The sequence below is a fragment of the Mastomys coucha genome, unplaced genomic scaffold, assembly GCF_008632895.1.
Source record: "Mastomys coucha isolate ucsf_1 unplaced genomic scaffold, UCSF_Mcou_1 pScaffold18, whole genome shotgun sequence".
Classification (NCBI taxonomy): Eukaryota; Metazoa; Chordata; class Mammalia; order Rodentia; family Muridae; genus Mastomys; species Mastomys coucha.
In genome coordinates this window covers 4,793,939-4,821,445 of record NW_022196900.1, presented here as the reverse complement: position 1 = coordinate 4,821,445, position 27,507 = coordinate 4,793,939, and the positions used below count along the sequence as shown (strand labels likewise).

Here is a 27,507-nt window from a genome sequence, read left to right as displayed (position 1 = left end):
ACTAAAATACTTTCTTCCTTCAAGAGGGAAAAATATCAGGGCATAGTCACAATCAAAAGCAAAATCAAATTCCAACCGTCCAATGTCTGGGATCCACTCACAATCTTCTAGATTCCTCCAAGGGCTTGGTCACTTCTCCAGCTCTGCCCTTTGTAGCGCACACCTTGTCTTCTAGGCTCCAGATGCCTGTACTCCACTGCTACTGCTGTTCTTGGTGGTCATTCATGGTACTGTCATCACTAAAACACTGTCTTCCACTATAACTAGGCTCCACCAATAGCCTCTCATAGGCTCTCTTCATGGTGCCAAGCCTCAACTCCTTTACATGACCCCTTCAGTCCTAGGCCATCAATTGCAACTGAGGCTGCACCTTCACTAATGGCCTCCCATGGCCTCTCACTGTGCTGAGCCTCAGCTGATCTTCATGACCCCTTCATGCCTTCAAAACCAGTACCACCTGGGTGACTCTTACACATTACCAACTCCTGCTGCAGCACAAGGTACAACCTTGGCTATCTCTGAAACACAGTCTCTTTGTGCTCTCAGAAAACACTTCCTCAGTGATGCTGGTCTCTTCTTAATCACTGCTAATTTCTTAGCTCCAGCTAACCAGCATCAATAGTCCCAGTAATGCAAAATTTTCACTTTAGTAGTTCTGGTATCTTGTTAATCACAGCTGATACTTCAGCCCCAGCTAATCAAAACCACAGAATCTTCACAATCAAAACAACATGGCCCTGATAAGAGTCTTTAATCTTCCCTCTGAAATTTCACAAGCCAGGCCTCCATCTCTGCATGATCTTCCAAGCTCCCACAGAACACCCCACAGAGTTCTTAACAACCAGTGGTTCTTCTAGCTCAAAGTTCCAAAGTCCTTCCACAGTCCTCCCCAAAACATGGTCAGGTTGTCACAGGAATACCCAACTATGCTGGTACCAATTTGTCTTAGTCAGTGTTTTTATTTCTGCACACACATCATGACCAAGAAGCAAATTGGGGAGGAAAGGGTTTATTCAGTTTATACTTCCACATTTCTGTTTATCACCAAAGGAAGTCAGGACTGGAACTCAAGCAGGTCAGGAAGCAGGAGCTGATGCAGAGGCCATGGAGGGATGTTCTTTACTGGCTTGCTTCCCCTGGTTTTCTCAGCTTGCTCTCTTATAGAACCCAAGACTTCCAGCCCAGGGATGGCACCACCCACAGGAGACCCTCCAACCCTTGATTACTAATTGAGAAAATGCCCCACAGCTGGGTCTCATGGAGGCACTTCCCCAACTGAAGCTCCCTTCTCTGTGATAACTCCAGCTTGTGTCAAGTTGACACACAAAACCAGCCAGTCCAGGCATTCAGAGCAGAACCCTGGAGACCTCTACCATTTCCAGTGAACCAGTGAACCACTGGTGCAGAAGTGAGAGTGACTGAAGGCACAGGATATTCTCTGAGTTTCCGAAGCTTGAGGCATCTCCTGATTAGAAGAGACTCTTCAATCATACTTCCCTTCTAGGGGCCATGTAGGAGGGACAGAGCATTTCAAAATGAAATCAGAAAGAAAAACAGCTTTCTTTTTACTCCAGAAGGCACATCAGAAAGTGGTGTTTATTTAAAACAAGCAAGCTAACGATAGTGCACTTTCATTTCCACATGTAATAATTCTCCTACCTGTTGTTAAAGTTCGTGCAGTAAGTAAGGTTTGTACAGCCCAACTGGCAGGGTTCCCGGACATCAGCTAGGCACGTCAACATGGACACTTCCACTGGGTTATATTCACAGATGCGATCAAACTCTTGCCAACTCTGTGTATTTCCCCAGCTCATGCTATAAAGTTTCGTGCACAGTTCCCTGAAACAAAAAGGATAAAAGCAGGACATTAGAGAGAAGCCCAATGAATATTTGATCTGCGCAAAACTGCAATTGTATTAACTATTTTTAGGAAGTAAAGAAAAAAGTACAAATTAACTAGCTCCTGGAATTTGGAACCAGAAAAAGTCATCTTCTCCATGAAAAATGGCCTTTTAAAAATCATCTGAGGGTGGCTGGAGAGTAGCCCATCAATTAGGAGCTCCCCCGGAGGTCTCAGATTTGATGCCCAGCACCCACATGGCATTAGCTCCTAAGTGTCTGCAGCTCCAATTCCAAGGGACCCAACACACTTTTCTGGCCTCTGAGGGCATCAGGCTTGCATGTGGTACACAGATAAACATGCAGGAAAACACCCATACACATAAAATAAAAATACAATCCAATGTATATATTAAAAAAAAAATGTCTGCAGGACAGAGTGGGACTGAGAGATGGCTTAGCGGGCTCAGGAGCTCACCACACAAGCCTGGGGACCTGCGTTTGACCCCAGAACCCACACAACGGTGGAAGGAAAGAAGGAAGTGCACTTTCCTCTCATCTCCACACATATTCCATAGCATGCATGTCCATCCTGCTCTACCCCAGTAATAAATAAATAAATTCAGTAATAAATCAGTAAATACATTTCCAAAAATTAAAGAAGACTCACCCAGCCCCTTTGGTATGACTGATAGAAAGGTGAATACTACATTTTCCAGTCCCTTAAGGTAAAACACAAGGTTTTACCTCCACAAAGGTACAGTCTGCTCTAATTATGCTAATCATAGAAGGCAGAGTGTTTTCTTTTATTAAAGAAACATTTTAATAGTAACTCTGTGTGAGACCATGTGCCTGGGGTGCTCACCAAGCAAAGCTGGGTTCAATCTCTAGAACCAGGAAGCATGGGGGATGGGGTTTACAGATTAAAGTTTGTTTAAGTCACTTTTATTCCTTAAGGCCCTCAGAACCTCTGCATGCCATTGTAGCTGATCCACAACATCCTGATGGTCAGTATTTGCTGACTGTAAAGCAACTTACATGTTTCTACAGATAAAGCAGTTCTGGTAGGACATTTCCAAAGTGCTTTTATACACTGGATTCATTAGTTTAATTTTAAAAATAAAAGTAATACATGTTCATTATAAAAATTTGATATCACTGACATATACAAACCTGTAAGTAAATATCTCCCACTGTTCTCACAGTTATTTGACTCTCAAAAATACCCCTAGGAAGAAGGATATTTTGTTTTTTGTTTTTAAATGTATGTGAATGTTTGCCTGCATGTATGTCTGTGCACCATGTGTGTGTTAGGTGCCAATGGAAGACATCAGATTTGTTGGAACTGAAATTACAGACAGTTATGAGCTGCCATGTGGTTGCTGGGAAATGAACCCGGGTTGGCTGGAAGAGCAGTCAGTGCTCTAAAACACTGACCTAAAGAAAGTATCTTTCCTCTGCAGTCTGGTTGCCCACTCTTCCACAGTCATGAGTACTGTTTTATGTGCGTGCTTCCTCAAGGCACTGGTGATGCAGTATCAGTAAACAGACGAGACACCGGTTCTCACAGGAGCATGCACATTTTGAGGAAGAGGAAGTCAGTATTTTCTCTAGCTGTTAACTTTCTATATTTACCCTAATAGATTATTCAACACCTCAGAGTTAGTTTCTAACATTTAAAACAGAAATTTATAAATTTCCCCAATTATCTCATAAGGTTTCAGAAAGGTCAAGTCTAATGAAATTGAAAGCATTCAGCAAACCATATACCCTGGGTTGTTAGGGTAGCTCAGAAGGTCATAGGGCCTACTGCCAACCTAACAATCCCTGGGACCCATATGGTGGAAGGCGAGAACCAACTCTCAAGTTGTCCTTTAATTTCCACATGCACCACAGCAGATACCCTCCCTACATAAATGTTAAAAACATCAATAACACTCTTTAAAACCAAAACCAAGCTGTGTGTGTTTATCAAGCTGGCACCTTTAATCCTAGCACTTGGGAGGCAGAGGCAGGTGGAGTCAGTGAGTTTGAGGCCAACCTGGTCTAAATAGTGAGTTTTAGGACAGCTAGGACTACTTAGAGAGGAACAGCAACAAGAACCATCCCACGCTCCAGCCACTCAGTACAGACAGAGACTTACTTCTGTGAGTGCTGAAACACTCCTCAGCGTCCCTCTCATTAGCACCTTTAGTAACTTGTATATGGAATCCATGTAACTATAGGGCCAGGTCACTTGCAATTAGGCCTTTCGTTGACTCTGTTTACATTCTTTTGTATCTTTGGAAAAGTTTGATGGATTACCCTAGGCATAATTTCTTTTTGTTATGGTCCATCCAATTTTATGAGAATAAAATCAAATATTTTTATTTTCCTTTCAGGATTTCCTAGTAATGTTTGGCTCCTTCTGGTGCAAAATACCTCTAATCAGACAGACTTCTGTTACATCTTTGTTATGGTCTGAGTGAAAATGGCCCGATGGGCTCATGCATTTGAATACTTGGTCCTCAGTTGGTGGAACTGTTTGGGAAGGATTCGAAGGTGTGGCCTTGTTGCAGAAGGTGTGTAATTGGGGAGAGAGCTTTGAGGTTTCAAAAGACTTGTGCCACTCCACTCCCAAGTCTGCTTATGACTGTCTCAAGATACGAGCTCTCAACTACTGTTTTAGCACCCTGCCTGCCTCCTGCCATGCTCCCTGTCATGATGGTCATGGACTCTAACCCTCTAAAACTCTAAGTCCCACATAAACTAATTCTTCTATAAGTTGCCCTGGTCATGGTGTCTCATCACAGCAATAGAAAGTGACTATTCATCATGACTTCAGGTATCTCCATTACTTTCATCTTTATATTGTTTTTTTCTGTCCACATTTGCATTATTTTTTTATCTCTGGGTACAATACCCAATTGATGCTGCTATGATTTGGATGGGAAATAATTCTTCAAAGGCTCGTGTGCTGATTCCTAGCTGGCAATCCCATTTTGAGAGTTAGAAGAAACTTTAGGAGATTGAGTTTAGCTAGAAAGTCTGACTGTAGGGAGTAGGTGGCTGGGTAGGCAGCTCTGGTCCACCAAACTTCCTCTACTGGAGCATTCTGCTTCTTCTCAGATCAAGCCAATGGAGCCGAGGACTATGGACTGAAACCTTTGAAACAGTGAACTGCAATCATTCCTCATATTGTTTACAGTAAGTACTCTTAACCACTGAGCCATCTCTCCAGGCCCAACATACTGTAAGCTTAATATCACGTCATCTTTAAATATTTATTGCCCTTCTAATATTTAACTTTTTATACCCCCACTCAATGTATAAAACACATTTTTAAAGGGCTGAACTCAAGTTCCACGGGATCCTATAACTTCTTCTGACCTCTGTGGGCACCAGGCATATATGTCGTACACATGTATACATACAAGGAAAATATTCATATATTTTTGAAATTAAATTGTATTTATTTACATCTGTGTGCTCATGTGCATTCACACACAATGTGTAGCAGTAAGAGAACAACTTGAGAGAGTCTGTTCTCTCTTCTACCATGTGGATCCCAAGAATTGCACTTAGATCATTTAATTAACTGACCAGGCCTGGGGGCAGGTGTCTTTACCTGCTAAGTGCTGGCCTTGCTGGCCCTAACATTTTGTATTGTACTTAAACAGTCTTCAGTAAATACTTGCTGAACAAAATAATTAAAGACTTTGTGCGGTGAGATGGCTTAGTGGGGAAGAGTGCTTACCATTGCAGGGCCCAGGTTCAGTTCCTAGCATGTGCATGGCAACTTAGAATTGTCTGTAACTCCAACTCTAGGGGACCTGATGCCCTCGTGGGGTTCTGAGGGTACCACCCATTCACCCAAGTATAGACAGAACACTCATATGTATAAAATTAATAATATTCTTTTAAAAAAATTTAAAAGTGAAAGACTTTATATCTTCTATTATGTTTTGCACTGAGAATTGAATCTGCACATGCTAAGCAGTGTAACGACCACTCTAGGTAATATAGCGACCACTCTAGGTAAGTATAGCGACCACTGAGCTGTACTCCCCAGGTCAGATTTTTTATCTCTCAAATGCTAAGCCTGCATAACACAAGAATAAGACATTTATTAAAAAGTCACGAATTAAAATCCTGTTTCTATTAATCTTGATAAAGGAAAATTCGATACTAACCTACAGGTTGAAGTGTTTGCTTTAGAGCAACAGTGTAATTTGGCCCCATCAAGGCCAGTTGAGGGAGGAGGGTGCACAGTGACTCCAGGGTGAACCGACTGTGAGCTTTCGAGAAAACACTGCCAAAGAGGATCTTGAGGCAAGGGCTGGGTCTTACAGCCCTCAATGAGCCCATCGACGATCTCCATTTCTGTTTTCTTAGACATGAGGATCCTCTTGCAGGCGTTCTGGCAAGCATGGTCTTCAGCTCTGTCACAGCAATAGAGACCTACATTCAGGACACAAGCCTTCATTAGCTGGTTCTATACCACTGCTCAGAAGAGAAGAACATGGCAGCAAGGGAGAAAACAACAAGCCTCTCTTCAGTAAACAGGGCCTACTCTCTCCATCATTCTGCAACATTTCTCTTCCCAGAATCCACCAGAGTCCCCAGTCAGGAGTTTTCTAGAACTATCCTTATATAAAGAAAGTCATCCCACACCTAAGAAGACCTCACATAAAACACTTTATTATGCTTTTGGAAAAAATACTGCAAATCAAAATGGGCTTAATTTCTGCTTGTGTCTAGTGGGGACTCTTTACATAAGATTGATGACTAATTTCCATGGCATTAAAATCATTCCATTTAACCATACTCTAAGATACCACAGTCTGGAGAAGCTAATTAATATACATTGTAATTTAGATAATATGAACTCTAACAATATCTTAGTTTATTTCTGCCTTTAATTTTCTTTTCTTTTTTGATGCTAGGGATTGAACCAGGGCCTCAACCATGCTAATGAGCCATGATTTGCCTGTGAATGTCTCCACTCATCCAGCCTTTAATTTTCTACAAAGAACTAGAAACCAAAAGAACACTATCAGCCAGGCTATAGACTTGGGAAGGGTTCTCTCAAGTAGCTTTCTCAGGCATCTGCACTTGAAGAAGCATACTCAACTTGAAGCCTTCTTTTCTAGGTTCCTGTGTTAGGACAGACACTGGAGTTTATTCTCTACCCTCAAAACCTCTTTCTGCCTTAGTTTTCTTAGAGCTTCTATCCCCTCACCGCCGGCAACACTTCAGTGTAGTCTAAATGTCAGGAAACACAGATCCACTTTAAAATAAACGAAGGCCACGTGTCTGATTTTCACCACACCACCACATCACAGAGCATCAAAAGCTTCAGATTCTGATTTCAATTATGGCCATACAATGCACACCACTTTCAAGATAATAAAAGAAGCCTTAGAATATTCCAGTATAAACACGAGCATCTGCCTTACAAGTCAGTCTTTCATCAGTCTGGTTGACCAGTCAGTTCTTTAGAATCTAATTGCCTCTCGGTGGCGGAATGGCTTCTAGGATATTTAAAGTAGGTGCTTTGATGATCCTGCAAGGACAGCTTCATTAGGCAGCCTTGATTTTTTAAAAAATATTACTCTCTTATTTTTATAATTTTTTTTATGAAAGTAAGAACTTCTCATTAATAAAAGTTCCAGCATTACAGAAATACATAGTGTAGAACAGCTAAATAGTACCTAGACAATACTCTCAGTTCTGAAACTTGCTTTGTTTCTTAATACATCTTGGACTTTCTGAATATATGTACTCCCCTTTGTTAGTTGTAAAGTGTGGTTATTACATAGAAATATAATTTAGTCAATATCCTACTGATGCATTTTTGGGTCACTTCTATGTTTTTTTCTCATATACTACTATGCATATATATATATCCATATATATACACACATATATGTAAATTTGTAAGTTTTCTTGTATAAATGACAACATGGAATTTTATGGTTAAAACATATAATCCGATGTACATCAAAGAAATCTGCATGTTTCTCAAGTGAACTAGACCACAGACATCTACATGAATGCATCAGTTTGTAAATGAATTATTTTAGCAAAGCCTGAGAAGAACACAACCCTTTTACTTACTATCAGTGGGGTTTCTCATTGGATAAGACTGGGTGTAATTGTTCACACAATGTATCAACTGTGGACTGATAGAGGCACAATAATTTTCCACTGCTTTGATCTGAGATGGTCCAGGAGAAGAGTCTGTTCGGAAGATGGCTTGACAAAATTCCCGGCAGTTGGTGTGATGGCCTGCGTAGCTGCAGCACACAGAGCCCACTGTGGAGAGAGAGTTGACACTGAAGTGCAAACAGCTCTGATGGTGAGAGGTAAAGCACACTATAGACAACAGACATGTGACTCAGCAGGACTACAGATGTGGGGTATCACGTGCTCACTGACACATGACAGTCACACTCATCAACTTAACTCTCTAGTCAACTACATCCCTCCCTATGTAGTGCCACAGGCCTGGAAGTGTGCAGAAGCACACACAAGTATTGCTGGATGTAATGACAATTTGGGAGCATAATTTGGTATTTAATGCACGTCAGGACTGCTAATGAACAATAAAGCACCTAAAATTGTCACATTACCAAAGCTGCCTCCCTAATGTCCAAAGTGCCCATGACGAGAAAACAGGATGGGCCTCTTTCCACGCCATACTTGCAGATTTATAGACAAAGCAAAGCCAAACCAAAGAAAACACAATGACAGTGCCTTAAACTTACTGTTTGGATCTGTAAAAACCAAGAGAGAGCAAAGCAAAATAATAAACTTAACAAATATGCACTTTGAAACTGAAATCTCAAAATTCCTACACAGTAGGCACATCTGTAGGAATCTTCCTATATTGTAGAAGTCTTCATTTTATAACTAATACACTTTGTCCTTTGTCTCCAGTCAAAGCAAAGTCATTTGAAGGTAAGTGACTGCTTTAGTATCTGTAAAATAACCAAAGCCGGGTGTGTAGCACACGCGCGCCATCACACAGCACTTGGCAGATGGAGACAGAATGACTACAAAGATGGCCACCCAGACTCCATAAGATGGAAGGAAACTAATCACAACAGCAGAGACCCCAGTGGCCAGGAGTGCTGTGCACACTTTCGATCCAGGCTGGGTAAATAAGCACACGAAGAAACACAATGGATGCCATTCACTGTGGGAAGGGAAATGCATGGCTGGAAGTCCGCATGATGGAGACGGTCAGGAGACCCTCCCAACATCTAAAGGTGTATGTGTAGGGGTGCTAAAGGAGCTAGAGAAGGGGAGTGGCAGGAAGAGGAATATAGAGAGGCAGCTAAGAATTCCTACGTGATATCAGAAATGGCTACAGAGGAGCCAGAAACAGGGCATCATGAATTCCATAGAGCAATGAACTTGGAATTCAGGGGACTTCAAGAAATAATGATGAGTCATATGTAAATCAACCCAGCAAGGGTGTGACCTTACAGGACACACCTCGGTTTCCTGGCCAGAACCTATTTCCCTACCTATTGTGTACTAGCTTTGACTTATAACTACCTGAAGTCTATGTCTACTGCCAAAGAACATACGTTCATTTTGGGGAACAACCGTTTTTAGTACTGCTATGTGTCTGGTACTGGAGATGACAAGGACCTTAGATGTCTAAGCACACACTCTACATCTGTGCTACATCTCCAGCCACACAAAGAAGTTCTGGCTGCATTTACTAGTGTCCACTGCAATGGTAGTGCTCTGGGAGTTCCAGTGCGTGAAGTGAAATAGATCAAGTGCCTGTCTTCTGACTCCTCCATTGGCTTAGCTTCCTTGCCAGTGTGGGAGGACCCAGATTACCTGCCAAAGACTATATGATATACTCTGAACTAGACCCAGTTTGACAGGGTAGTGCAAGATTGTGTGTTATTCTTCAATACACCACATTAGCAAGAACATCCAATCAACTGCTTGTTCTTGGTTGTCTTTTCTCACCTCTGACTGTTGCTCTCAACATTCCCTTCACGTGGGACACTGCTCCTCCAGTCTCCACTGTATACATCTCTGTCTGCTTCTCTCTCATCCCCCTTCCACAAATATCTTATTTACCTTCACGGCCCAGCTAACATATGGACTCCATGAGGTCTCCTCTAAGCAACCTTGCAGTGAGATCCCTGTCTCCTCTGAACTGCTTCATTTGACCAGTGTGCTATCTCATATTCTACTTCATTTCCAAGTTCTTTGAGTTCTGGCCATGTCCCCCACAGATAAGTGTCTGCCCCACACGAGGCAAATATTCAATAAATATCTGTGGACTGAACCGAGAGGCAGCCCTTAGCAAGGACTACATCATGTATATCTTCTCAAAAGTTACTCTATTGTTGGTGTTATCTTTCTCTCGTCATCTATCTATAGTGTTGGTTTATAAATATGCAACTGGGACACAGGAATTGCTAGAACACATAAATGATTTGAACAGGCAATAGCCTAGCAGAATCCTGTGTGCCTGCTTCTTTAGATAGCTCAGGTAATGCTAAGGGTATGGGTAATCAGTTCTGACTGTTAACTATGTCTATAAAATGTCTTGCTCTCTGGACTGCTTGAACAATCATTGACAATATACTTACTTTCATTTCTGCTAATGCAACTGAAAAGAGCATTCTGTAAATTAAAGAAAAACAAATAAATTAGCAAGCAGAATTTCTAATTTTATTCTGTTTTAGAATTAACATGGAAATCAGGATATTATATTTTAAAATTATTTTCTAAACTCAAGGCTGCATACACAGACACTTTGAAACAACTTCCTGGTTCAGAGTAACAGTCATGTAACCGTGGTGGGGATCTCTCTGAGCTGTAAACTGGCGTGTAAGGAGTGTGGTAAGCTGTGAGAGCGCATGTATGGAGGGATCACCATGCATTGATTTCTATTTTTTCTTGTAGAGTATAAAACATTTTTTTTAGAAAATAACATAATAAAAAACACTGGGACATACATTATTTCCTGCAATCACTGCATTTTAGAGTTGATATGACCTCAGAAATGACCTCTAATTGTTCTCAAACATGACTGTACAGTGGAACCTCCCAAACTTCCCAGCCTATCCACATGACAGAAATCTACATTTACACAACCTTTCAAAGATAGCTTTCATTTAGTCTTCTTGTGACCAGAGTTTGGGAAACTCCCTAGCATTTTACAGAGGGAAGCATTCCTTAGGCAGAGGAGACCTGCACGAGTTCCCAGGAGTTGCTAAAAGCAGTGTCTGAGATCACAACCAACTTTTCTAGAAGCCTTAGATTATTGTTCAGAATGTCCTAACCTGTTTAAATCATTGTCTGAAAAATAAGGGAAAGCAGGAAAGAAAACAAGAAAAAGACAAAGGACAAAAGAAACAAAACAAAACAAAACAAAACAACAACAACAACAACAAAACCCTTCTTGTCCCAAACCATTTGGATATCCAGGGCAAGGCAACTATGAGTCAATGTCATTCATAACTGGAAGAGAACAACTTAATAAAATAAATGTGCAAGCATAAAGCACGGAAGGAAATCAGATGTGCCGTGACCATCAAGTCCAGCTAAGTGACTGGGCTGAAAGGACCATCTTCAGCCTGGCATGGTGGCACATGCTTGTAATCTCAGCACTTGGAAGACTGAGGCAGGGGGATGTTGAGTTTGAAGCTAGTCTGAGATACACAGTGAGCTTGAGAACTTGTCTCAAAAAAGTGAAAAACGAACAACAAAATACAAGTTAAAAAAAAGACCAGTGTCACCAACCTTGGAAATCCAGTTTCAAAGGCTTTGCAGGCATGGCTACCACCTGTGACCCATCACTAGAGAGGGTCAGGTGGGACGTTTGTCACTGGTGTGAAGCCAGCTTGAACTACGTAGTGCATTTCAGGTCACCCTGGGCTACAGTGGAAGATGATCAAACAGCCAAAAGAAAAAAGGCTATCTATTGTTGATGAAGCTGCATTGCATTGCCTCTCTCTACCTAATGATATGCCATTGTAGGAGTGACCCACAGTGGAGTTATTCATTCAAACAAAAGTAAGTTAACAAACCAACCAACCCGGGTCTCATAGGAAGGGACAACCGATTCCTCCAGTGTGCACTGTTTCTGCCAGAGCTGGAAGATCAGTATCAGCAGAGGAAAAATAATACCCTCTCAGTGTTCTGCAACAGTGAACTGTTTTGTATGTCTCCTTACACATGTTTGTTTGTGTTACTGTGACGTTTCAGCTACCCATTTCAGACAATCTTCCACTGGGGTTCACCAGCCCCAGGACCATTTATAAAATAAAATAAAATCAATATTAAAACTAGTCTGCAGAGAAAAAGTTTCCATCAGGGATGACTTGCCTCCTAGGCAACACCATGCCTGCAGTCATTTTCTGTTATGCAAAGTGTGGTGGAGTGGGCACTAATTAGCCTCCTGTGAGTAGATGCCATAAAGGTTGCTGAGTACATGTCAGATGTCTCAGGTCTCCAAGGATCCAGATGGCAATGTCAATCATAACAACTCTCCATAACCACCGCCTTAACACTTATTAATTGTCCAAGCTAGATTTTTAAAATCTGACCTTATAAGCAAGAGAAATATCACTGCCAGCTCAGTCTTATGATCATTTAGTTTAAGAGGAAGGCACTAAGGAAATAAAGGCTTGGGTACCAGGGATCGCCTAACTCAACATCCTTATGTGACTGAGAAACAGCTATAAAAGGCAGTCTTCCACACAGGGCTAACAATGCAGTTGGCAAACTGCTGAAGGAAGAGGAGGACAAACCTGTCTTCTGTGATGCCACCTGCAGAGTACAGACATTCCCCAAGCAACTATATCACTTCTCTTAATGTTCAGGGACAGCCCTTTCATATGTAGGTATTCCTGGATGTGTTGAATGAAAACTTGATTTTTTTTTTTTTACACAGAAGCACCATTAATGTTAATATATTACTTCTACATCTTGACTCAGTCTATGGTTTAAAAATATGTTTTGTCTAGGGCTGCGGAGATGGCTCAGTGGTTAAGAGCCCTTGCTCCTCTTTCAGGTAACTAGAGTTCAATTCCCAGAGCACACATGCAGCTCACAATGGTCTGTAACTCTGGGTCCAGGGGCTCTGACACCCTCACACAGTCATACATGCAAGCAAAACACCAATGCATGTAAAATAGTTAAAGAAATAAACCATTTAAAATATAAAAATATGTTGTCATGTTAGCAGTGTTGTCATTGATCTGCTACACCCATGTTGATTTTATAGACCTGATCATATCTAGCTTTGACAAAAGAGTCCTATATTTGTTACAAGTAATCTTCATTCTTTTTAAAGTCAGCTGTTTTCAAACTCGAAATCCTCCTGCATCAAATTTCCAAGTGCAGGGATTACAGGCTGTGTCACCATGCCTGATTATCAGCAACTCTTTTCGATGCTTGAGCTACTGTTGATTATTGATAGGCCAAAGACATATGTATGAATTACAGCATTAGCTATAATTACTTCATGTCTTCATGTCACCTATTCTGGTGTCTTAGCTAGTTTCTTCAAATGCCTGATTGCCATCTGCTGGCAAAAACAGGAATGATAAGTAAATGAATGTGAGACAGATACAAAGACAACTGCAGAATTCTGTTCCAGGGACTCAGAGGCCAGTATTAACTAATATACTTAGGAGATACATACATACATACATACATACATACATACATACATACATAAATAGATATTTAATTATCTCCAAAGGGAGGTAATACTTTAAGTCTATCTTCCTTTCCTTTTTTTCCCCTTCTTCCCTTCCCTTCCCTTTCCTTTTTCCTTTCTTTTTTTATTGTTTTTTTTGAGACAAGGTCACTCTCTACATAGCACTGGCTGCCTTGGAACTCACTATATAGATCAGGCTGGTCTCAAACTCACAGTGATCTACCTGTCACTGCCTTCTTTGTCTTGGGATAAAGGTGTGTACCACCACACCTGACAGTAGACAAATCTTTAGGGTATAATAGTGATCCATGGGAGATGATTCTAAAGAGGGAAGGGTAGATAATACCCGTTGGCTTTTGTTTGGTTACATCTGGGAAGACTACTCAGCATCTCAGTGAGAAGTGTAAGAAAGATGACAACTGTGTGTGTGTGTGTGTGTGTGTGTGTGTGTGTGTGGTGGTGGTGGTGGTGGTGGTGGCAGTGGTGCATGCCTTTATTGAATCTGTTAGTTTAAGGCCAGCCTGGTCTACATATCAAGTTCCAGACCAACCAGGGCTAAATAGTGAAATCTTATCTCAAAAAGAAAGTTAGCAGAGAAGATTCTAGAATTGTCATTAAATAAGGGTAATCAAAGATACGGGGTCTGGGCTAGGGAAGTAGCTTCGTGGTAGAGCATGATACCCTGGCTTCAACTCCCAGTACCACAAAAACAAACAACAACAAAGTTTGAGAAGATAAGCCATCCAGTGGAAGACTGATTAAGGACGAGACAAGATCACAGCTAGTCTGACATGACCAAGACCGTAGGCATACTCTTACTCAGCTAAGGTATGAATGGGAAAGGAAATGAACCAGGAACAAGGACACTAAATAGGAGTTTCTCCTCTCCTAGGACAATGCTAAATGACAGAGTAGTGCAACCCAGCAAGTCTTACTGTAGTAAGCCAGTACTGCAGGACCTAACAGGTTTCGCTCTTTTTGGAGCTCATCAGCTGCAGGTAACGGCCAGATCTGATACATATACCTCTGTAGAGATTTACCATTCCTAAACTTTTCCATCACACTCTGCCATTTACTATGCTCCAACAACTCTTGGCACTTCCTCAGTGTGAATTGATACATATTTTATATTTAGACCCTTAAGACTTTATGTAGGTAAAGTACCACTTTGTGTATGTATAAGAGCAAGTGTGTACCCCCGAGGGATGGAGCCAAGGGCTTCTAAGCCACATCTCAACTCCAGCCTGTGTACTTTTGTTAAAATAGCCAAAAGCTGACTGGATGAGGGACAGCACTGCTGTCCAAAGCCTACATTGTTACCTGCCACAGCAGGACCACTGCAGCAGACTGACGTCACATTACAGCTTAAGGAACCTCCAGCTGCCAGTGACACTGCTGGTCCTGCTCTTTCTGGTCCTTTAGACTGTTCCTCACCTCCCTTTTTTAATGCTTCTAACACGAAGTAAATCTAGAACCAAAGTTAATTTGAGAAAAAGGAACAAAAATTTGATGCAAACATATGCTCAAGCATACATTTCCTGAACACTCCATGAGGACATTGTACAATCCCAGCAGGCATATACAAACATGCACTCAACACTGGCATCCAGGGGCAGAGCGATGCGCATGCTGAAGGTGGTGGGGGTCGACACACACATTTCCTTCCTATACATAAAACATTACTGGGAACTGCAGGACCTTGGTGGCTGTAGTAGACGACATGCTATTCTCCATTGTGAACCATGTGAATAATAAAAAATACAGTTTTACACGAACCTGAACCTTGTCTCAAGAGCCATGTGCTGGCAGTGGTGCAGACAGCTGTAACTGGGCTCGCCTTAGGTTCTAGTCTTAAGGTCTCTGTGCTGCCTTCGTCGCAGCATTCTCACAGAACCAGGGGTCATCAGCAGAACAATCTGGTTGCATTAGCACTTACTTAGCCTGACACTTTTGTCTTAAAACTTTTAAAAAATATTGTTTTATTACCTTATGAGGTTTTGTCTACATATGGAACACATGCATGCCTCATGACCTGGTAGTCAACAGAGGGTCTCAGGTCCTGTAGGGTTGGAGTTACCCTATAGGAATTGGATCTAGGTCCTTTGGAAAAGCAACAAGTGGTCTGAACTACTGAGCCAACTCTCCAGCTTCTTACACCTTTCAAAAGGGTAATCTCAGAGCTATCTCATCCTGGATTTTCTTTACTGTTTGCCACCTTCTTTAAAGAAAACCGTCACAGAACTAGACTGAGGAGAGGAGTAAGACATAAGAAAGCGACAGTTCTGTGGACTGCATGGAAAGTGCAGAGCAGGAGTGGAGAGAGGAAGAGGCAGGCAGGAGTGTGGAGGTCTGAGGCAGCTGCAGCCCTCACTTCAGTGGCTGAGCAGCAAAGGAAGGCCACATTAGGCCAGCATCCGGGAAGCCTGACACTAAGGGAGGACATGAATTTACAAACACTGAACTAAAATTTAAACTCATAATTTTATCACTATTGCCAGGTCTCTGGACAGTTTGCTACCCTCACATCCCTCATAGAATTTATCAATGTTTACTCTGATAATCAAGGAAAAAAACAATAATAAAAAATTCCAAAAACTGGCAAACTGGTAACCAAAAGAAAAGATTCACAGATAAATTGTGGACAAAGATGGTTCGAAAAACCACTCTAGGTTATGTCTCATATCTCACAGAAAATAATTTCCTAATTACCTGAGTTTTAGCCAGATCAGCCAGCACACACAGCACTGGCTGCGTTAAGCTTACAGCTGTGCTCGGGCTGCTGGTGCCAATGCCATTCCAGACTTTCAGTGTTCTCAATATGACTGGGTTCTATCACTGTACATCCACGAGCCTCATCATGACCTAACCCATACTGCTGGGTGTCTCAAGGACCATGCTTGTGGGGAAATTCAGGAGAACCTAGAACTGAGAATGCCCATAGCATGAGTGTGATTCTGTGGAAATCATTAAAGGTTGTTGTTGGTAGCTCCTAGATCAAAGCTTGGTGATCTCACTCAAATATATGCAATTCTCAAAGATGTATTATCTAAAATTTTTTACATTATTTATCTGTGTGTCTTTGTGTGTATATATGCATGTGTATGGATGAGTGCATGTATACCTTAGCATGAGTCAGAGGTCAACTTACAGAGGTGGGTTTTTGTTCCTCCAACATTTGCAAAATGACACTGTGGGTGGCACTCGGGTAGTGAGGCTTAGCAGCAAGCCCTCCCTCCACTGAGTCGCCTTGCCAGCCCAGAAGCACTTAATGCTGAAGGAGATACTTTTTTTGGGGGGGGAGGGTAGTGATCAAATGAGAAGAGCAGAGTTGAAAGAAAGATCATCAGTCAGATCTCTCATTTTTAGATGAAATTCCCTACATAAGAACTTCCTACAGGGCCTGGTGGCACACACCTTTAGTTCCAGCACTTGGAGGCAGAGGCAGGTGGATCTCTGCAAGTTTAGGCCAGCCTGGTCTACATATTGAATTCTAAACCAGCCAGGGCTATATAGTAAGACCTTGTCTCAAAAGACAAACAAAAAAATCTTTAAGAAATCACTAGTTTTTGTGTGTATATGATGGGCATGTATGGCAGAACAGTGTACACAGATGTGAGGACAGCCTCTGGTATTGACGTCCAACGTATCTGAGACAATCTCTAGTGTTCTTCGGTTGCATATGTCGGGCTAGGATGTCAGGTTCCACACTCCTTCTGTCTCCGTCTCCCATTCTGCTATTGCAGTACTGGAATTATAGAGACGGTGTCCTATGCTGGCTTTATCTGTGTATACACTCAGGTGCTCATGCCTTCACAACATGCGTGGAGTGGCCTTCCAGCCCCAGTGCACTCTTAGTTAACATAAAAGTAATAGGTTTCACTGAGACAGTGTCACACACATGCACACATGCACGTGCACACACACAGATCTTTATATTTTGTTCTCACTTGCCCCTTCTTTCTCACTCAGTCCCACTCTCTGCTCTCCAACCATTTTAATGATGCATTAGTTCCCGGAAGTCTCTTTAGATACAAAATTCTAGGCTAGTAGCTCTTTTCTTTAAGGATCATGTAAATATTGTCTTCTGGCTTCTTTTGTTGCTTCTGAGAAATCAGCTATTGGTCATTTTTGAAAGAAGGTTTTTAAAATTTTTTTTTAATGTAAGTTGGTTATTATTATTGTTGTTGTTGTTATTATTGTTATTATTATTATTAGTCTGTAACATGTAGATACAGTCTCTTGCAGCCTGGGCTGACTTGAACTCACTCTGCAGGTGAGTATGAACCTGAACGTAATCCTTCTGCCTCTTCCTGGACTCACAGAATAGAAACACTACCACAGCTTCCACTATGTTTTTATTTCTTCAATTAAAATTGTATTTTATGAAATCCTTCCCAACTACACTTGCTCTGTGTATTCTCAGGATCTTGTTTCTTACCCATATTAAATATTTTACGGTCTGCATGTGAGTCTCTATAGCACAGGCGCCTGAGGCCTATTCTGTTCACTACTGTTCCTGCATGTGAGTCTCTATAGCACAGACACCTGAGGCCTATTCTGTTCACTACTGTTCCTGCATGTGAGTCTCTATAGCACAGACACCTGAGGCCTAGTCAGCTCACTACTGTTCCTGCTGGCTCTTGTCTCATGGTGTTCTCTAGTGAGTTTTGTGATTTTTTTTTTTAACTGTGAGTTGCTTACTTTCCTTAGATTTTTATCTGTGGGAGCTCTAAATCTGGAATAAAAAATCCCTTCTTCCAGAGAGAATCTGTGTTATTTGTCTCAGGCATCTAGGAAAGGACTACTATTTTAGAATTATTTTAGATATAGTCTCAGCGTGATATTTTCTAAGCACCTACTTTATATGAATGAGGCTTCAAACGTAACTTATTAATACCAGTTTTCAAGAGCGACATTAAGTTTCAGAAGCAGTGTATTCCTCTACAAAAGGAGATGGTCACAACTTTTGTCTCTCATATTGCAAGTGAAGCCTCTTTGAGAAGAGACTGCAATTGGGTTTTCCATCTTCTGTTGGTACTGAAAATCTCTTCTTTGACTTCCAAGTATGCAAGACTATCTAGCTATGAAAACTGACTCAGTAAATGTCCATGTCCACAACGCTGACGCCTGCTCAGCGGTGCTCAGTCCCTGCTTGGGTTTTGGCTTGTGTATTCCATTGTTTCTTTCCAGCAAACCATGCTAGCATTTTAAACTGTTTATACCTATAACACAGAGCAAGGTAGAAAGTGTGCCCTAATGCCACAAGATGAGGTCCTATATAATACCTTCAAGCATAGGACAACAGGAAGTGTGCCAGGACACTAGGTGCCTTAGTTAGGGTTTCCATTGATGTAAGAGACACTGTGACCAAGGTAACTTTTATTTAAATAAGTTTCCTAGGAAATCCCCTTAAAGGAACCAGGACCAGTTTTTCACTTAAGATAATAAGCTCTTCTGAATATAACTGCCCAGTCTCTGAATCTCTACTCAAACCTGTAAGATCTGTCCTTCAGGGAAAATACAACACCCGAAACCACAGACCTAAAGGAATAGCCATCCAAAGCAAAGAAAAAGATATTAAATGCCCAGTTTGTAAGATGCTGATGTGAACAGAGAACCAGCAGCTAAACAGACTGGATTATACCAAATTTGCCCAATTCAATTTAGAGATGCTCAGACAGTCCTATCTCTAGACTAGACTTCAGCTATCATTTGCTTTGGGTCTGTAACACAGAACCAGTTTCCTGAACTAAAGTGATGCTGCCTCTCATTATATCTAAACAATATGTGAGAAATCAAACTGAGTTTTTAATTATGTTGAGTTATTTGGGCTTTTAAGACAAAAATAAAGAACTCATATGCCGTATAGACTTTTGAAAAATGGTTATTTAATTAATTCTAGGCCAGATAAAGACAGGCAGTCTGGGAAGCAATCTGTTCTTATCTCTGTTGTAGCACAGTGTTTGTCTCTCTTACCTTTCCTGTCTCGTCCTTCATCAACACACACTGCAGACTTCCTAGGGCAATGCAGAAATCCAAACAAGAGAAGGAAGCACACTAAAGTAATGGAGGACAGGCTACAGGAGATGGACAGTGTCAGACATCATGTGGAAGAAAAGAAGGATTATCACAGTTAGCCACTTTGTTCAAGAGAAACCCAAATCGGTCATTTCAAAGGCAGAAGTAAGAAAAAAAATTAAAAGATCCCTTTCTTCTTGACAGCAGGCTCTTTTCAGTAGTAACAGAGGGGCTGATGTTAACTTGGAAACTTTTCTTCAGAGACCAGATGTAACTTAGCCAACAGAACAAAGGGACAAAGGATAAATAAGACTCTCCAGTCTAAAAATGTTAATGAAGAAATATAATTATAGACTTTGAGAAAAGAAAATCAGAAGTGTAATACAGAAGCAGTTGGGAATGACTCTGTTTCTCCCAAATACACAGCCTGTTCACAGGGTCCTCACTGTTATGCATTTAAGTCTCCCAACTCCACGACCTTAACTCTGAGAGTAATACACGTGTCATACTTCATGGGGGTTCTAGAAAACAGACACCCAAAGGCGTTTTGTACATTTGCACAGGCAAGTATCTCCTCTACTTCCACTCTCTTATCTCCACACTAGGGAGCACGATGCTGGAGACCCATCCTGGAGCAAGGGCTTCCCAAATGCAAGGTGCTGAAGTGTGAAGTGCTCATTTTAGCAGCCTGACTCTGTTAGTTTACTTCTTCTCGATATAGGAAGTTTATATATATTAAAAAAATGGACATCAAGATGGGTCCAGAGATAGGAAAGGGGCTAAAGAGGATACAGAACTTAGGAAAACAATTTCAGAATCTTAAATCAACCAGTGGCTTTGCTATGAAAATATTATAAATGAAATCTTTGAATGAAAGATTTAAAGCATTTCTTTAAAATCAATACTTAATCTCAACAAACCTCAAAGTCAAAACACTTTAGAGAAAGTAAATGACGTTTTTATCAAGGCCAAATTTTCTGCTAAGTTAGAACACAATTTGTTTAAAAATGGATTAATTTTTAAAATTTAAGTTATTTTGTCAGTTCTGAGAACATTGGAATAGTCAGTCTATCCAAATTTGTTAAATAAGATACGTACCTCATATTCTTTCCTGCAAATTTTGGAAATATCATTCTTCGAAGATGCCTAAAAGCAACCAAAAATCTTCATTTACTGAGTGCTGTTTCTTTTGCATAGGACAAACCCCACAAATAAGTGTATATTATTATATATATTGTTAGTATAATATTCTTTAATGTCATCATGGGAAACCTCATACTCAAATATTTAGATGTTCCTAAACTACAACAAATATTTTGCAATGTTTTAAAACAAATAGCACTCCAGGACTTGTTCAATATGCTGGAGCTTCAGCCCAACTTTTATGGTTTCAATCTCACAAAACAACATGGTTCTTTTGTTATTTTGGAAACTAGACGACTTTGAAGGAAATGTAAATCAGAGGCTTTTTAAAAGCCGAATTCCACTCTAGTGAATTTTCTTGTGAAGTTCTGCCAGGGTGCTTACATTTTGCTTTTTTCTTTAACCCTTCACATCCAACATTTTATACTGACAACAATGAGCCAGCCCACTTCCTCAGAATATCAGCATGTAGGACGGAGAGGGCAGCTCAAGAAGAATATGGTGCTCGGCGGCCAATGGCCACAGTACTCTTCCACTACCTTCTCAACACATGTGCAGAGAAAGCAGTAACCCTCCACTGTCCAGGAGACTGATCTCAGGAAAAGAGCAAGGTACTCCTCACAGGGAAGTGCATGTTTCTGTGTAAAACAGTGCAAAACAGATCTCTGCCAAATGGTTACTCTTCTACACCACTAGTCTCAGTTTAGAGACCCTGTTTCAGAGTCAAGGGATCTTGCCCCTTGTTTCATTTCCTTCTATTCTGTCACCTAGTCTCATGCGATTTATAACAAACTACCTGTGGATAGGGGAGATGGGGTTGGGGTGGGGGCAAGGAGACAAATGGGCTGGCACCTGCTTTATGTCCCCAGGATTTGAGTTTAAACCTGTGTAATTCAACTTTACTTCAAGGTTTGGAGGAGAGTAGCAGATCCCTGGGTCATGTGCTGCCCAAATATTGCAGAGCAGGCTATATATAGTACAGTGCAGTTACATAGAAGTGAAGGTAAGGCTGGGTGTGGTGGCTTGCTCCTGTAATCCCAGCAGTCCATGAGGCAGAGGCCGAAGAACTGTAGACTGGGACCTGTCTGATGTACATAGAAAGTCACAGGCAGCCACAAACACTCAACAGCAGAAGTGCTGGGGACATTGGCATCTCACATATTGCAGAGAACCGTCTCTAGACCAAGTTTCTGGCTATGATCTGGGCTAGTTTAAACAGCCAGCTTCCCAGTTAGCTCTCTACCCAGCACTTGGAATAGCAAACCCAGGAAGCCACTGTTACTAGTGTGAGGAGCTACTGGAAAACCATGCATTGTAGACTCAGAGGCCTATCTGAATTGGAGCAGAGATGCACCTACTCAAAGAGAAGTCCTGGCTTACTAGAGGGAGGGGTCACATGTGCCTTCAGAGCAGGGAAAGGAAAGGATCACATGTCAGAGTAAAGTCACGATGAAAAAGGGAAGGGAAGATAAAGACAAAATGAGCTACACAATGATTCAGCATGTCCTGAGCAAGTGCAAAATGCCTTGATCTCAAAAATTCTTCTCTGTGTGGCAAAGAGATAGACAGAAAGCAAAAGGGGCTGGAGAGATGACTTAGTGGTTAAGATACTGGTGCTCTACCAGAGGAGCCAGGTTTAATTCCTAGCACTCATGTAGTGGCTCACAACCATCTATAACTCCAGTTCCAGGGGATCTGATGCCTCCTCTGGCCTCCACAGGCACCAGGTATACATACGGTGCATAAACATACATGAGGGCAAAACACCCCTACACATAAAATAAACATGTAAAGAAATCTAAGAAAAGAAGGAAAAAGAATAAGAAAAGGTTGGAGAACAACAAGCCTAATGCGGAATTTACAGGTTTTTCAGGCCACCTCTCCCTCCATAGCTATGAAGCAGTAAAGTTCAAAAACCACACAGCTAAACTCCTATTGTACTCCATGATGCTTAAAAGCTTGTCTGTCAGGGATTACCTGCTTGCATGCCTGTCGGCACTCCAAGCCAATTGCCAGTTCACAGCAGCCTAAGCCAACCCAACCATCGGACTTCTTAAATACACCTGAAAAACAAAATGTTCAGATGTTTTGTTCATAAGTATCAGTGGAGATAAATAATATGAAAGTAATGGATATCATTACAAGTCAATGAGAAAACCAGTTCAGACAGCAGGGCCTCCAAACGATTATGCACCTCCCCTGGCCCTTACTCCCACTGATGTCATTTCCTTAGGGTACCACACTATATAATATTAGGCCCTTTGGTTTTATGCCTTTCTGTCCACCCTGAGCTCTGTCATCCTTCATCTTGGGTACGCAGCATCTCTATGAGAGGACATGCAAGGTAAGGAAAGCCAGAAAGAACTTTTCCTTATTTCATACTGTGCATCACATGTAAAATTTCTAATATAATTTAATCAAACATGCAAAAAAAAGCACATGAACCTTTTGTGTTAAAATACTAGGTATATAGAATAGCACAAAAACTCATTATCTTGTTTAAAAACTGATATACAGAAAATATGCAGGAACAATTTCTATGAACCAATCCTGGCTTTGATGGGCACACCTAATCATACAAAATGACTATGCACTATTTTGGTTTAGTTTGCTTCCAGGTTCAGATCCTTGTACACTTAGAATAGTGAACAGTATCTGTGTGGATCATAAGCTTCATAAGCTGTTAATTCATAATGCAGTACACTGCTATCTCCATACACCTAGAACCTTAGAAAACAAATTTATTCAACAAGCTCTTTCATTTTTGAATCCCTACTGCTGATAAGCTATTCCATTATATGCTACATGGGATATGAAATTACAAAACAGATAAATTGTATAAGGAGTATCCCCTTGTGGAAATTAAACTTTGGTCTGAACAGAACTGTACTGCTCAATTTGTCTGGAATGCAAGCTTCAGAGAGTACAGCATTCCTCACAAGAAACATAAGGTATATTCCCTTTTTTCTAAGCATTGGCTTTAACTAGGACTAGAAAATGAGTTTCAATTATAGAAGACCATGTATGCCAGGGTACAGAATTTAGACTTTATTTCAATGGAAGCAGAAATCTCCTGAGGTATTTTTTCTGAAGGAGATGAGAAGCACACATACAATATACTTAGACATTAATCATAAATTTACTATAATATTCTATCCCAAGAGTGTAGTAACAAAGACTTAAACTGGGAATAGAAAAGACAGATACAAGACCTTGCAAAAGGCATGTCACTGGAATGAGTATCTTTCTGCTAATTTGGTTTTGTACTTCAGATGTTACCCGAATACAGAGATCTAGGCAGTGATATCTACCAGGCACTACCAGTCACAAATAACACAGTCCCTTCCTAGATGTGACTAGTTATCAACTTACCTGTCCAACGTGGAGAGAGGCAGGAAAAGTTGTGCATATTAGAACAGCTACAGAGGAGGAGGCATGGGACAGAGTCTGAGGTCTAAAGCCAAGGTTATAAGATCACATGGTTATAAGATTATAAGATCACATGTTATAGGAAACTCAAAGAGCACAAACACTGAGAAAAAATGAAAGGTCTGGGAATTAAGAGGTCCTGGTGATCTTCCAAAGACTAGTTTCCAGGGAATGGCAGATGTGGAGGTAGGAATTATAGTTAGGGTGGGCATGATAGTTCATGCCTCTAATCCTAGCACTGTTTGCTCTACATGGAGAGCTCCAGGCCAGTCCAGCCAAAAATACATAATGAGACTCTGCTATTAAGAAAAAAAGAGTTACATAGGACTGACAGAATGAAACTAAGCTATACATTTAAAATTGTGGGTGTTAAAGGCAAAGAGGATAAAAATCCCTGGCTACTCAGGGGCTGGTGACAAAGTTCAGCACCGTAAATGTGCTCACACTGCAAGTTTGATAATGTCAGGGACTCCTCTAAAAAGATGAATGAAGCAAGTAGTGTTCACCACAATCCCGCACTCCTATGGCAAGACAGGAGGCTGAAGCCCACAGGTCAGTAAGCAGCAAAGGGAGAGATAGACCTCAACAGGCGGGAGGAAAGTGCCAGCTCCTGAGAAGTGTATATATGTGCACGTGCACAGACACACTCATTCAATGCAATAATAAATACACCATTTTAAAAATCCTGTATACAGATCAGGTGTAGGACTATGATGCTGATTTTACATTCATGGAATAAGTTTGCTTACCTGGTAAAGATGAATTCATGCAACTCCAAATTTCAACCTGAAATTGTAATGACCAAAATGCTTTTATGCAAATAACTAGCTTCTATGCATGATAATTTACACATGAAATTCTAATTCTAAAATTCTAAATTACATGATAAATTCCTGGGCCCCTTGAACCTTCAGGGTGGAAGCTCCTGCACACAGGGTGGTAGTACACTAATCTCAGTGTACTACCAGCCATGGCGCACACACGTGCACATGCATGCACGCACACAAAGTATAAAAAATGGGTACACTGAGAATGAGAACTACTGCACATCCTTTTCTCATTTTCCCACTTAAAAGTACTGAAAGTGAGCCAAGTTACTCAGGTTATTTATTAATGTTAGCTTTTCCAAGTGCACTGAAAGTGTCTGCTGGGCAACTTAAAGAAAAGAAGTCAGAACTGTTTGACCATCATCGGCCTCGTCCTCCTTCCATATAACAGAGGCCACTGTATCTAAAGAAGTTCTCTCCTGTATACCCGGGCTCTCTGGGCCAAGCCCACACACATTCTAAACAATGAAACCCACCCAAACTCCGGAGACATGCCAGACTTCCTGATTCAGACTTCAAGCAGTGTATCAATAACAGTGTGCCAGAAAGGGAGCATTAGAAAGAAATCAGCCACATATTTCCCCTTATCTCAAATTCAACTTTCCAAATCCAAATAAATGTAAAATGTAGTTATTAGAGTTTTCATAAAATTAGTCAAATCAGTGATAAAATTCTAAATTCTAGACGAAATACTACAGTGAAATTTAAAGACTGGAATACATTATATTTAAGACTGTTGGCATACCTAGGCCCTAAAATAGAAGATAACAGGTGAAAGACACTAACTTATTTACCAACTTGTAAAAAGATTTTTAAAAAGTTAGGTTTAAATTTTTATCCTGATCACACATTCCCCCCACACTTAAGAAGCTGATAAATCTAAAGGGACTCCTCAGATGCCTTTGTGCGAGCGAAGCTCCTGAGATGCCGCAAAGCTTACCATCGTTTCTGGGCAATAATCTGGGGCTCTCTGCAGCAGATGCTTCAGTCGGGATTCACTTTTTGAGGAGAAAATCTATTTGACAAAAAGAAAAAGGCTGAAAATCTTTGAGACATTTTTGTTTTAAAGGGAGAGGGGTAAAAGTAGCGTCCTCTAGACGCCCCAGCTTCCCAGAATGCTTTTCTTTGTAAGAGGAACCTCGGCAGGCTCTATATCAAGCTACCATTTGCTTTACACACTTGGTCTCACTACACAGCCTAGGCTGGTGTGAATTCAGCATCCTCCTGCCTCAGCTTCCACAATGCCAGCCTGACACGTAGCTTCTGAGGGAACATTTCTTATAACACTATTTGGGAAACAATCGAGGAAGTTCAATTACACTGAGTTGGTAATCTTTCTATTAACTGAAAGTGGAGGAAAACAAGCTACAACCTATGGGGGGTAGGAATGAAAGACAGACAGAAGGAAAGAGAAAAGCAAGAAGATATCTATTCTAACTGTTCTAGTTGTTTTTAATCAACTGATGGTAATTTCAAAATAAACTCTGTTTATTTTACCCTTGCTGCTAGTGAGGTGAAGTCAGTTAAGCACTGGCATAAGCTTACAGACACGGCCATCTCTGAATGCATAAGCTGAAGAGCTGTCGAGGCTCACAGGACTAAACAACCAACTTCTCACAGGGATGTCATAAGCACACTTACAGTTTGGTATCTCAGTAAGATATGAATGTTACAGAGAGATCTTCATGGTTTCTTGCAAAGTTAAGACCATAAAATGCGCTGGGCAGTGGTGGCGCACGCCTTTAATCCCAGCACCTGGGAGGCAGAGGCAGGCAGATTTCTGAGTTCCAGGCCAGCCTGGTCTATTGAATGAGTTCCAGGATAGCCAGTGCTACACAGAGAAATCCTGTCTTGAAACACGCCCCCCCCCAAAAAAAAGACCATAAAATGCATGATTGGTAAGAACAATGAAAAAGATTTATTTCCAGTTAAGTGTATTCAGGAGACACTTTTCTCTGTAACTTACAAATGTAATTAAAAACTAATAGGAACTAGAAAGCCACCATTTTGTAGTATCTAGTGAATTAGTGCATTTAGACAATTATCAGCAATGACTATTAACTATCATAGAAAGGGACAGCTAGACCTATTATTATTCATGGGGAAGACTTGCCAAACAAAATAACCAAAAAATCTTCCAGTCTGATCAAGTATCTGGCTTTACCTCAAAAAGCAAATGTAAATCTAATCTGGCTATTCAATTTAAACGTTTATCAAGTAAAATTAAATGAAAATAGCCAAGTATGGGGGCACACACCTGTAATCCCAACACTTGGACCAGGCCACACTGACCTCATATACACACATACACACACACACACACACACACACACACACACACACACACACACACACAAAGTGCATACAACTCCTGAGTGTCTCTCTCTGTGTCCATCCTTTCAGTCTGCTCCTTGGAGAACCCTGACTAATATAAGGCATTAAATAACTCCTAGATGGCTCTGCTCGAAATCAAACTACTGATTACTAGGAAGCACAGACAAGACATTAAATGATACCAGAGAGATTCAAACAACTGAGTTTAAACTATGGGAAACTCAACAGGAT

The 27,507-nt window shown here is 41.0% G+C and overlaps 1 protein-coding gene across 3 annotated transcripts in view; it reads right to left on the bottom strand.

The window, feature by feature from the left end:
- Positions 1 to 27,507, bottom strand: part of Reck (reversion inducing cysteine rich protein with kazal motifs) — a 73,935-nt gene that overhangs the window by 30,086 nt on the left and 16,342 nt on the right. Inside the window, exons 3-10 of one of the 3 annotated variants that reach the window (XM_031377239.1) lie at positions 25,883 to 25,957; positions 24,865 to 24,901; positions 22,664 to 22,749; positions 20,642 to 20,689; positions 10,446 to 10,479; positions 7,939 to 8,136; positions 6,012 to 6,279; positions 1,660 to 1,839 (exon numbers count right to left, since the gene is read on the bottom strand). In XM_031377239.1, the coding sequence (XP_031233099.1) occupies positions 1,660 to 1,839; positions 6,012 to 6,279; positions 7,939 to 8,136; positions 10,446 to 10,479; positions 20,642 to 20,689; positions 22,664 to 22,749; positions 24,865 to 24,901; positions 25,883 to 25,957 (926 nt within the window). Of the gene's footprint in view, positions 1 to 1,659; positions 1,840 to 6,011; positions 6,280 to 7,938; positions 8,137 to 10,445; positions 10,480 to 19,501; positions 19,603 to 20,641; positions 20,690 to 22,663; positions 22,750 to 24,058; positions 24,141 to 24,864; positions 24,902 to 25,882; positions 25,958 to 27,507 lie in introns of those variants that run through there. The other 2 variants (XM_031377240.1, XM_031377241.1) reach the window with 2 other exon arrangements.